At 39.7% G+C, this 13,258-nt stretch overlaps 1 protein-coding gene across 1 annotated transcript in view; it reads right to left on the reverse strand.

Annotated features, from left to right (window-relative positions):
- Nucleotides 1–13,258, reverse strand: part of mms19.L (MMS19 homolog, cytosolic iron-sulfur assembly component L homeolog) — a 58,021-nt gene that overhangs the window by 34,169 nt on the left and 10,594 nt on the right. The window contains exons 2-5 of the mRNA XM_018224540.2: nt 7,238–7,286; nt 4,578–4,678; nt 1,638–1,723; nt 672–746 (exon numbers count right to left, since the gene is read on the reverse strand). Of these exons, the coding sequence (XP_018080029.1) occupies nt 672–746; nt 1,638–1,723; nt 4,578–4,678; nt 7,238–7,286 (311 nt within the window). The remainder of the gene's footprint in view (nt 1–671; nt 747–1,637; nt 1,724–4,577; nt 4,679–7,237; nt 7,287–13,258) is intronic.

Consider the following 13,258-nt stretch of genomic DNA (forward strand, 5'->3'; position numbering starts at 1 on the left):
TACAGGAAGTTCATTTCCCACAGACACCATTTTAGGTAAATAATTCAAATTTTAAGAAATTATTTCCTTTTTCTCTGCAATAATAAAACTGTTCCTTGTACTTGATCCAAACTAAGATATAAATATCCTTATTGTAGTCAAAACTATCATATTGGGTTTAAATAATGTCTAAATAATTTTGTAGCAAACTTAAGGTATGGAGACCCAAGTAACAGAAAGACCCCTTAAGGTGGCCATAGACTTAAAGATCCGCTCGTTTGGCGACATCGCCAAACGAGCGGATCTTTCCCCGATATGCCACTAAACTGCGTGGCTATATCGTGGGTAATTCGAGCGTTCGGCCGTATGGCCGAACGATCGAATTACGATGCGCCAAGCGGCTCCGACGGGTAAAAATCCAACCTTCCCGATCGATATCATGGCCAGATATCGATCGGGATGACCCGTCGGAAGCCCCCATACACGGGCAGATAAGCTGTCAAATCGGTCCAAACGACCGATATCGGCAGCTTTATCTGCCCGTGTATGGCCACTCTTACTCAGAAGACCCCAGGTCCCGAGCATTCTGATAACAGATCATATACCCGTATAATCAATTCTGAGAAAAATTAATACAAACTATGCGTGAAACAGATTTTGGAATATTAAAATGAAAGATAATGATTCCTAACCTGAACGTGGACTTCTTGAAAAACTGATTTAAGCACAGACACGGCCACACCTTGTGGCAGCACATCGCACATGCTCTGTAAGATAAAATATGGATTATTTAAACAGGGATTCAATGATTAAAAAGCATCTTCTGCAAGAATATGTATTTTACAGTCCCCATTTCCATTTCAGACCTAAAACACCGACAACCAGAAACAGCTGGAAGGTTGTCCCTACATTATTACATTATTATTATTTCCAGAAAACTGTACAGGTATGAAATATATTGGCAAAGATGGCGTTCTGATTGCTGCTACCATGCAACCCACTGCACGTCCAGTTTAAGTGGTCAGTAGCAGCATTCAGATCACTACCCTATGTATTGGCAATCAAAATCCCTTGCATGCCTTAGCCCTGAGAAAGTAAACATGTTTATTTTTCTTTAAAGGAACACTTTACCCCAAAATGAATACTTGAGCAACATTTTCATGACTCTCTGATCACTTGACCAGAAATACTGCAGCTCTAACTGTAACAGGAAGAAGTGTGGAAGCAAAAGACAGAACTCGGTCTCTTAATTGGCTCATGTGACCTTACAAGTATGGTTTGTTTGGTATGTCTGTGTGCACTGTGAATAATACAATCCCAGGGAGCGGCATTTATTGTTTAAAATGGCAAGATTCTATTTATGATTACCCAAAGGCACATACTACTAAAAAAGGTATATTATTATGAAAATGGTTTATTTACACAAAGCAGAGTTGTTTTATGCAATATCTTTTTATACAGACCTACATTGTTTGGGGGGGGGGGGGTACAGTTTGAATTAGCAGTCTACTACTGTAAATACACATGTATTGCTCAAGGTCACCATTTACTGTCCAAATTATATAAGACGTGGTTTCAAGCAGCAAAATATAACAATTTCTTTAAAAAAACAGTATGGTGAAAAATTGTGATAATCCAGAATAGGAATATATACTGACCAATGCCATCAGTCCTTGGAGAACATGCGGTGTAATGAGATGATGATCCTTCAGTCTGTTTTCATAAAATACAACCAGGACTTCCACTAAAAATCAGAACAATGTGGGCATTAGAGGCCTGTGAGGGATGTTCAACTTACCTGCCTGCACAATTTGTTTAAAGGGATTCTGTCATGATTTTTACGATGTCGGTTTTATTTCTAAATTACACTGTTTATACTGCAAATAATTCCAAACCCAGCAGTGTTTTTTTTTTAGTTATAATATTGGTGTGAAACAGCCATCTCGGGTCATATACTTTCAGATGGATGGAACTGCTTCCTGGCAGGCTGTCGTTTCTCCTATACAATGTAACTGAATGTGTTGCTGTGGGACCTGTATTTTACTATTGAGTGCTGCTCTCAGATCTACCAGGCAGCTGTTATCTTATGTCAGGGAGGTGCTATCTGGTTACCTTCCCATTGTTCTGCTGATGGGCTGCTGGGGGGGGGGGGGAAGGGAGGGGGGGTGATATCACTCCAACTTGCAGTACAGCAGTAAGGGTAGGGACACACTGGGCGATTTGGAGAGTTTTAGTCGCCTGGCGACTAATCGCCGCGACTTTTCTCCCCGAATGCCTCCCCTCGCTCTGCGCCTGGCTAAAATGAAAAATCGCCTGCGCTAATCACACGCGGCGATTCGTTTTCCGAAATCGCCCGAAGTTGCCTCACGAGGAAACTTCGGGCGACTTCGGAAAACGAATCGCCGAGTGTGATTAGCGCAGGCGATTTTTCATTTTAGCCAGGCGCAGAGCGAGGGGAGGCATTCGGGGAGAAAAGTCGCGGCGATTAGTCGCCAGGCGACTAAAACTCCCCAAATCGCCCAGTGTGTCCCTACCCTAAAGAGTGATTGAAGTTTATCAGAGCACAAGTCACATGACATTGTTCTGCTGATGGGCTGCTGGGGGGGTGATATCACTCCAACTTGCAGTACAGAAGTCACATGATTGAGGGCAGCTAGGAAACTGACAATATGTCTAGCCCCATCTCAGATTTCAAAATAAAATATAAATAAATCTGTTTGCTCTTTTGAGAAATGGATTTCAGTGCAGAATTCTGCTGGAGCAGCACGATTAACTGATGCATTTTGAAAAAATAAATGTTTTCCCATGAATGTATCCCTTTAAAAAACAATCATTGCATGATTTAAAAGGAACACTAACTAATAAACTGAAAAATAAATGAATAATAAACGTGTTAAAAAATAACTGAAATATAATGCACTGTTGCCTTGCACTGTTAAAAATGGTGTGTTTGGTTATAAAAGCCCTGGCACAATGGCCGTTTTTGTCACGGGCGACAAGACATCCATAGTTTCTTTTACATCAGCAATAATGTAAATCACTGGTGGGCTTTCCAAAGTTGCCTGAAGTTGCCTCATAAGGTAACTTTGGGCTACTGGAGAAACCAGAAGCAACACGTTTGTTTCCCCACAGGTAATTTATATTAGGGCAGTGGCTGACGGGGAGATTTGTCACCCACAATAAAAATGCATGACTGTGTGGGATAAATCTCCCAAAAAATGCACTGGAAATTATTTCTGGAGATAAAACCTACACATAGCAAAGTTGTGCAAAGTTTCCTCCTGAGGCAGAGGACGACTTCGGAAAAACTAATCGATGTGTTCGCTTTATCGCCTTCGATTTCAGTTATTTCCAAATGAGACACATTTTCGGGAGATTTGCTTCCCGCATTTTTAACACAGGCGACCAATCTCCCCATCAGTAACTGCCCTTTTTGCCGGTAGAAAACCATTTTTAGTAGACTAATGGATTTACTGTGGGAGACTAATCTCCTGTGTGCCATCACCATAAAGTAGTGTGTTTGTTTCAGAAACTAATATAACTAGCTCCTGGGGCAGCCATTCAAGTTTAAATGGGCATAAATGGCAGTGGTTAAATAGCAGATAAACTCTGCAGAATACAATAGGTTTTGTTCTTATAAATCGAAACCTGCTGTAATTCAACTTGAATGGCTGCCCCCATGGCTACACAGCAGATTATTTCAATAAAGGGCCACATTGCAATGTTCTTCTTTTTGGATCCTCTCTGTGGCCCCGTCTGGAGCATATGCACAGTAGAGTGAAAAGTTGGAAACTAGTTTATATTCTAGTAACAGCCTCTGTCAGTAAGTGTGAGTTGTATGTAAGTCGGGTGTATGTCGAGGACTCCCTGTATATTATTGTGGCACAAATAGGGGCAGCTCGGAAATTGACAAAATGTCTAGCCCCATGTCAGATTTCAAAATTGATTATAAAAAAATCTGTTTGCTCTTTTGAGAAATGGATTTCAGTGCAGAATTCTGCTGGAGCAGCACTATTAACTGATTCATTTTGAAAAAAATTTTTTTTCCCATGACAGTATACCTTTAACCTATGGCACACATAGCAAAGAAATTACCAATGTACAACCAACCCCACCATGTGTCTCCTGCCTTCATATTAATTGAAGCTGCAAATCACACCTTGTGACAGGTAGTTTTCAGTATGGAAACGTACATCTGAGCATTTTCAGTCCAAAAACCACAATTTAGCCCTAATTACACCTAAGGCTTATGTCACAGAGTATTTCTAGGCTGGTGTATTTTACTCGGCAAAGGAACATATATATCATTCATATGCATGAAAAATTCATGCATTTTTGGGATAATGGCCTGCCTATCATGAGTGGGAACAGATGGTTTCCACTCTTATGAATGACAGAATGAATTGAGGGGTATAATTTGAAAGCTGCTGGCAGAGGACTGTTAGACTTTTGGCACAAGCAGCAATTCTCTGTTGGTGTATTTCAGCCAGTGTGGAAGCATCTAATAACCCCAACGCCTCCTATGATTCACGAAGATGGAAACCACCTGTCAACGGTCACGACAAGCCCACAAGTACCCTAAAGTTTTGCATATTTACCTTCTTTTTCGGTTAGCCTGGAATAGCACTCCAGTAAAACTCGTGACAGAAGCTGAACACCTTTACTTCGCATTCTTGGTTCAGGGTTTGCAAGGCATGAGCTAATAAAGGGAGAAACAAAAATGAAACTGATCAGTAACAGCTTCCACAACCTGTTCAAAAAGAGCATTTTGAATTTACAAGTGAACCAGGGAGAGATGTCCAAACAAAGGCTAGCAGTCAAAATGGTGCAATAAATTAGCCAATCACAGTCCTTATTTGGCATCCCCATGGAATTTCGTTTTTGCTTGTCTCTCTCCAACAGTTTTCACATTTGAGTGTAGTTTATGGGTAAAAAGGGTTGGGGAACCCTTGTTCTAGAGTATAACATGACTGGAAAGATTTGGGTAAGGATCTCTATGGAGATTAACTCTTCCTTTTATTCTGATGAAAGGAAATGTGGGCAAAGAATGAAAGAGACTGTGGCAAAGTTCAAAATGAGGTGTTACAAAAAGTAGAACTTAATGGCAGAATATCATAAGGTCTCTGAGAAATGTGTTACTGCCTTTAAATAATCCATTAATATAAAAGCTTCATGCAGCCTAAAAGCAGCCAACATATTGTAAAGTCTGTTAGACTGTATATGCTTTCGGAAGCATTATTACACCATATTACCATTATTACTGGAATTTACAAAAAACCAACAAATGAAATGTAAGATTTGGCTCAGCTTTCAGTAATAAGGGATAAAGAACTTAACAGATGATATTTAAAGCACTTAGGAATAGTTGATACAGGTACAGTATGAGAGCCGTTATCCAGAATGCTCAGGACCTAGGGATTTCTATATAAGGGATATTTCCGTAATTTGGATCAACATTACCTTAAGTCTAAAAATTCAAACATTAAACAAACCCAGTAGGATTGTTTTGTCACCAAAAAGGATTAAATATACATTAGTTGGGATCAAGCACAAAGTACTGTTTTATTATTACAGAGAAAATGGATATTGTTTTTAAAACCGTGAATTATTTGAGTAAAATGGCGTCTATGGGAGATGGCCGTGCTGTAATTCAGAGCTTTATGGATAGTGGGTTTCCGAATTATGAATCCTATACCTGTGTAACGAAACCCCATAATAGACAGTGATGGCTGCACACCAGTATTTAGCAGTGAAATCTTTGGTAGCCAGGCTTTCTGTAACTTGAGTACCAACATCATCAGGGCAAGTCAATTTCTGAACTTTTTGACCAATTTAGATAAACTACCTACATCAGCTGTTGCTGGGCTCAGAAATGAACTGGCCTGAGTGCCACAGGATCTCCTGGTAGGCTGAAGTCAAGCCATCAGCCTTTTCTTATTCAATTATATAGTAGGTCTATATGACACCTATCATATTTAGCACTATCTATATCACTGTATGAATTAATGGAGACCTGACATCCTAAACAAAATTCCAAATCCTGTTTTATGATGTTAGTCATACTATAAAAAATTTTTAAATCTTGTTTCTTTTAGTCTTTGAATTCCCAATCACGTTAAACAGGCAGCTGCCATTTTGTGGATATTATTATTAAGATCATGCAAAAATCTTGTTTATAAACTAAAATGGGGTACCTGATGCCCATGCAATGGCTACAAAATTAAATGGTGGAGACGGAATGTAATATCTAGGAATTGCAGAATGGAAAGTGAAATTGCCTGCCCTGCCTCAGGCATAGAGGAGGGGCAGCAATATATGATTGACAGCTGATAGTTTTAAATGAGTTTATAGCCAGTATAGTTATTTTAATTTAAAAAAAAGGATTCGGGTTTCATGATTAATTTTAAAAGGGCTTTTGTTATATTGATTTTCAGGTGTGGGTGACAGGCCCCCTTTAAGGAATGTATATAGATTGTATATAAGCAGCTCATGAGGTTGTTAGATCTCCCTTGAGTGGAGGTAATGAGATACCATCCTTCCGCTGTACAACATTCATTATTAATAAGCTTCCCATATAAACAGTGGGTTTAAATAAATACTGGATTGGTGAATGCATAGGTGCATACTTTATAGTGCAAACAATTCTGTACAGGAAAGTCCTTTCTCCCACTCAGTGCTGCCTGTAATATCAAGTGTCCCTAATCCCTATAATGTAATCTAGTTAAATGGCTTTGTTTAGAAATGCTGTAAACCTTGGCCCTTTATGGCTTCCAGTGACATGTTGAAAATGCTCTGTGATACATCTGTTTTTAGAAAAAACGTGATACCTGTACTTTACCTTATAATAAAATTTCAGTTATTTGCCATCTATTTTATGCCAACAGCACAGAAAAAGTGGTAATCTTATTATTTTTTAAATATTTTTTTTGGGGGGGGGGCAGTGCCGCTGGCAATGAGTGGATTAATCACAATATTAGTATTATTATTTACATTAGAATCAATCATGTATTCAATTTCCAGTGTATCATTTAAACTGCTGCCTGCTTTTTTGGATCAGTGACCCAACCAAACCCAAGTTTAAATTCTAACTAGAGGGTTGTGAGACAAAACAACACAATACAGGTACTCCTTTTTATTGAGACAATAGGCAGAACACACATATTGTTAACATAACATCTTCCACACTTTAACAGCAGCCATGCAGAAGCTGAACAGGTCATCGAGCAGAAGACACAGAGAAGAGTTTCACATTTCTTACCCAAGTGACTCCACCACCTGCAGCACAGTGAAGACCCCATCTTTCACGCCTAGAGAAATAAAAAAAAAGATTACTACCATTAAAAATATTGATTATTTCAGAATGATAACATTACCCGTATGTCTCGTCAAACAGAAGCTATGATGTATCCTGAAAACCCAAGCATTGAGATGATTTTATGTTGCCAATATTTGTTAACAGACAGACATACTAAAGGGGACCTGTCACCTTAAAGGGGTCCTGTCACCCAGGCATAAAAAGCTGTATAATAAAAGCCCCTTTCAAATAAAACATGAAACCCATAATTTTTTTTCATTAAAACACCTATAACTGTAATAAACTTGTTTAAAAGTCTCCACTGTCAATCATATTTTCAAGCAGTTACTTTCACTTTCCATTCTGCACTTCCTAGATGTCACTGCCCTCCCTTCTCAACATCTAATTTTGCAGCCAGTGCAGGAATCTGGGTATCACGTTCCCCATTCTGGTGCACAAACACGATGTTGGTATGCGGCAAAGTTTGTCTTAATCACACTTTTCACAAAATGGCTGCTGCCTGCTTGCCTATATTGTGAATAACAAGACTCAAAGAAACAAGATTTAAATAATTTATATAGTTTAAGTGAAGATTATTTTACTTGACTAATAGAATAAAATAAGATTTGTAATTATTTCTTAGGGTGACAGGTCCCCTTTAAGAAATAATGCCAAATTAATTTATATTGTGTTTGTCAGGCAAAATAAACTTTAAATCTTGATTCCTTCAGTCTTGGAATTACACAATCATAGAAAGCAGGCACCCGCCATTTTGTAAACACAGGTATTAAGGCAAGCTTCGCATCATGACAAAATCTTGTTTTGCCAGAATAGAGGACTAAATGTCCATGCACTGGTTGCACAATTAGATGGTGAGGAGGGAGGGGGAACGTGTGGAGAGCAGGGACATCTAGGAAGTGCTAAATGGAAAGTGATTGCCTGGCCCGCTTCTATGCCTAAAGGCGTAGAGATCCGCTCATTTGGCGATGTCAGTTGTTCGGATCGCGGGAGTGCATACACGCACGACTTTCGGGCAGATATCGATCAGGGAAGCCCGTTGGAGCCAGACACGGGTCAATAAGCTGCCGACTCGGTCTGTCAGCAGCTTTTATCGGCCCGTGTATTGGGGTCTTAAAGCATAGAGGTGAGGCAGGCAATATATGATTAACAGCTAAGATTGTTAATTACCTTTTATAACAGGTATGGATGTTTTAATACAAAAAGAATATGGGTTTCATGTTGAATTTGAAAAGGGCTTTTATTATACAACTTTTTATATCTGCATGACAGGTCCCCTTTAAGCAGGGTTTAAATACATATAATAATAATAATAATAATATAATACAGAAGGAGTCCATAGGGATTTTAACATTTTAATCTAAAATAGCAGTTTAACGTTTGGTATAATGTAGAAATGGTGTTCTAAAGAAATTTATAATTGCAGTGGAGCACTGGCTGAAGGGTATTATTTCACTATGGATGGAGAAGTAGCAGGGTGCAGAAAGTGAGCCGCAACTGGACTTAGTAAGAGCAAAGACAGGCTCAGCTCTGATGCAGGCGCCAATATCTCATCCCCAGTGACAGAGATACCCCCATGTTGGTCAAGTTCTGGTCTGTCACTAACCATGACAAGGCAAATCACATGTCCTAAAAGTTGTTGATGCATCATGAATCCAATGTGCATGTTGTGCTAAAGAACCCAATACTGCAGGATTACAGCCAGAAGAATCACGATGCTTCTTGTTATTATGTTACCGTCTTCGTTTAGCAAATCTGGAACTAATTTTAGATAGAGATTCCCTTGAAGGCTGAAGCTACACGATAGAGAGCCATGTGATTACCCATCACAGTAAGATAGCTACTGTGAAATTGCATTTCTGGGTTGCAACCAGATGGCAAAGCAAAATGCTTTCCAAGCAGTGGACAGTTGGCTAGAGACTGTGGGAAAAACAAAGGCAGACAGAAAATGCTCCACAACTTTTTGCACCTTTACCAATATCTGTAAACAAAACAGATGAAAAGAGTTAAAGTGATACGGACACTAAAAACTACTTTTTAAAATATGAATGTATATTAAAAGTCTGAGGTCATGTTGATTGTTTTTTTGCGGAGAGGTTTGTTTGTGTAAGTTATTGTTAGTTGAAGTTTCTAAACGTGACTGTTTTGCCAACCTGACTGTCCCATCTCAGCCTGTCAGTTAAAGTTTCTAATACTTACGGCACAAATATGGCAGCCCCCTCATACAGGAACATGGGGCATCAGACAGGTTATGTAAAAGCATTGTGCAAATACTTTATGGCAAAATTATAAGTAGCTTTCAAAGGCATTATTATGATAGATGTAAAAAAAAGAGTTTAATTTCTGCTGTCAGTATCTCTTTAATGTAACGGTTGCTACAAAATGCCACTTTTATAGGAAGGCTGTGCACTTTATCTCTAGATTTCTGGCAGTTCTCTAATTAGATAACATCCCAGTGATCCATCACTCAAAGTGCATTTTAGAAATTCAATTGGTGCACTCAGATGCTCCATGTTGTTATTCTGCAGAGCAAAACGCGCACATTACCACTAATGTTGTTTGGTAGAGCCTTGCATTTATGACCTATCATGTCCTTAAAATGATAAAAGGAGCAATTACTTCTGTAGGTAATGAATAGGCCTCCCATCTGAACTCAGATGCCATTGGCAGCAGGGGGACAGATACTGGTGGGTGGAGAAGGGACTATTGCTGATCTACAACTCACCCAAGTGCTGCCTCGTAATAAAATAATAGGGGTTGCTGGAGAGATATCCTCTGCTGTTATTGCATGTATACCATGCATTGTGTTAGGCACACAACTGTACAATGTCAAATGAATGGCATGAGTTCCAAACAGATTTGGGTTTGCACACCAGAAATGTAGCATTCTGCTTTTCTCGAACATAAAATGAACATCTGATTTATGTTTTGTCAAAGACGTGAACCACCAATGCAATCGCAAACTCCTTTGCTATGCATACCTCCCAACATTTTGGAAAAAGAAAGAGGGGGAAAAAAAAAAAAAGATTTGCAGCGAAAATTTTTGAACACGCCTGTTTTAATGGCCACACCCACTAATTACCATGATCATTTTACAAAACTTGGCAGGTTATGAAAGTTTGAACACATTTCTGTTGTTTTGATGTTTCATTACAGTTTTGCTAATGAAGGTGAATTGCCCTTGAAGCTGCAAGTCAGTTTCCCCAAGAGACCTGCTTATCTTAAAGAGTTACAATTGTTTCTTTCCATTTCTTAAATTGTTGCAAAAGTATCCAAATGAACCTGCCACGTATTCTGGGCTTTCTGACAAAGCCAATGAAGTTTTAGAAACTTTTTCTGGCTGTTCAGTGCAGGAGATCAAAGAGAAAGGGGTATATTTATCATAGAGTGAAGTAAGAGATCACCACAGAGTGAAATTCCGCCACTATCCATTAACTTCTATAGGATTTTTAAAAGAGTATTTATCAATGGGTGAAAGTTCATCCTTTGATAACTATACCTTTCAAAATTCTATAGAAATGAATGGAGAGTAGTGGAATTTCACTCTAGCAGACTGTGGCGATGTTTCACTTCATTCTTTGATAAATATAACCAAACCCGGGACTGCAGGTTGAGCTGTCAAAATCAGGACTGCTGGGAGGCATGCTATGGTGTAACAAAATCATTTAATGGGGACCTGTCACCCAGACATAAAAAGCTGTATAATAAAAGTACTTTTCAAATTAAGCATGAAGTCCAAAAAAAACTTTTATTCAAAAATCCATGCTCGTTATAAACTCTTTAAGGGCCCTTACACATGAGCGTTCTGACCTGCGCTCCCCTGCGTTCCGTTTTTTGGCGTTCAGCCGCAGGGGAGCGCAGGAATAGACGCAAGTCATTATTTGAAATGGGGCTGTACTCACTCAGGCGCGTGTAGGCGCCGAACGCAGGAAAAATGCAGCATGTTGCGTCTGAACCTGCGTTCGGCGCCTACACGCGCCTGAGTGAGTACAGCCCCATTTCAAATAATGACTTGCGTCTATTCCTGCGCTCCCCTGCGGCTGAACGCCAAAAAACGGAACGCAGGGGAGCGCAGGTCAGAACGCTCATGTGTAAGAGCCCTTAAAAATCGCAGCTGTCAATCATATATTGCCTGCCCCTCCTCTACGACAGAAGCATAGAGGTGAAGCAAGCAATTACTTTTCATTCTGCACTTCCTTGATGTCACTGCACTCCTCACATTCCCCTTCTCTCCTCGCCATCTAATTGGTTAGCCAGTGCAAGGACATGGACATCAGGTCCCCCATTCTGACAAATAAACAAGATTTTGGCATGATGAAAAGCTTTCCCTAATAACAATGTCCACCAAACGCCTGCTTTGTGTGATTTTGAATTCCAAGACTAAAAGAAATGAGATTTAAATCATTTATAAAGTGTACGTGAAGTTTATTTTGCTTGACTTACATCATAACATAGGATTTGGCATTATTTTATTATGGTGACAGGTCCCCTTTAAAGCTTAAAATACTTACATAGGGGGACTTACAGTTGTCACCGGTGAAGGTATAGCCTATGCACTCCTATGTGTGACTCCAGCTACACGGAGCAATAGATTGGCCTTAAAATGTATGCTTTTGCCTTTTTAAGGCAGATCTCCACAACTGCAGTCAGGCTGACTCTGTGTCTATTAGTGATGCTACATACAAGAGCAGATATGCATGGATCCGCTTGTCTCCACCTTGTGTGCCCTCAGCCCGATGCGTCCTGCGATCACACATACTACTTGGGGTCATTTATCTACACTGGACAAATATGCCCTGGGCAGTAACTTATAGCAACCCATCAAATTGTTGCATTCGTTGTTCTAACTGCAACCAGCTGATAAAAGCCAATCGATGACTAGTTGCTATTAGTTACTGCCCATGCACAATTATGCATAGTGTTGATAAATGAGCCCCACTTAGTTTTTAGCAGACTACTACAATGCAACTATTAAAACCACTTATCTATATAAACTCAGTCAACCAAGTACTTATTTCTGCATAAATTAATATAGAACTTCTGCACAACTTAAGGCTAGTGTCGCACTTGGAAAAGAAAATCGCACTTGGCAAAGAAAATGGCACCTTAATGTTATTTAGCTTGAATGTAGGGTTGCCACCTTTTCAAATGTGTGAATCCAGGCAAGGGGCAGGGTGGAAAATGTTGTGGGCGGGATGGTGACTTCAGGGGGCGGGATGGTCATGTCAGGACTGGTGATGCAATTGGCTGATCGCCATGTCATTAACTTCAATGTCCTGTCCTAATTTGGAAATCCAGACAGGCAGTTTCCACCAGGACAGCCCTTCCAAAAACCGGGCTGCCCAGGTGAAAACTGGACAGGTGGCAACACTGCTTGAGTGTGAAATATGAAAATACACTACCATTATCATTTATAGACCATAGTTTGTGTTTCAGGTGACTCGTATTCACTTAAAGCCAATGAGGAGACGTATATAATTACAACGAATACTCCCTTTCTCTGAGGAATTAGCCTAAATCCAGTTAATGACCTGGAGGTGGGCATGGAAAGTACTATTTCTATTTTTGCAGATGATACTAAATTGAGCAGAACTATAGGTTCCATGCAGGATGCTGCCACTTTGCAGAGTGATTTGTCTAAGTTGGAGAACTGGGCAGCAAACTGGAAAATGAGGTTCAATGTTGATAAATGCAAGGTTATGCACTTTGGCAAAAATAATATAAATGCAAGTTATACACTAAATGGCAGTGTGTTAGGAGTTTCCTTAAATGAGAAGGATCTAGGGGTCTTTGTAGATAACAAGTTGTCTAATTCTGGGCAGTTTCATTCTGTGGCTACTAAAGCAAATAAAGTTCTGTCTTGCATTTAAAAGGGCATTAACTCAAGGGATGAAAACATAATTATGCCTCTTTATAGGTCCCTGGTAAGGCCTCATCTGGAGTATGCAGTTCAGTTTTGGACTCCAG

The sequence above is a fragment of the Xenopus laevis genome, chromosome 7L (assembly GCF_017654675.1).
Source record: "Xenopus laevis strain J_2021 chromosome 7L, Xenopus_laevis_v10.1, whole genome shotgun sequence".
Classification (NCBI taxonomy): Eukaryota; Metazoa; Chordata; class Amphibia; order Anura; family Pipidae; genus Xenopus; species Xenopus laevis.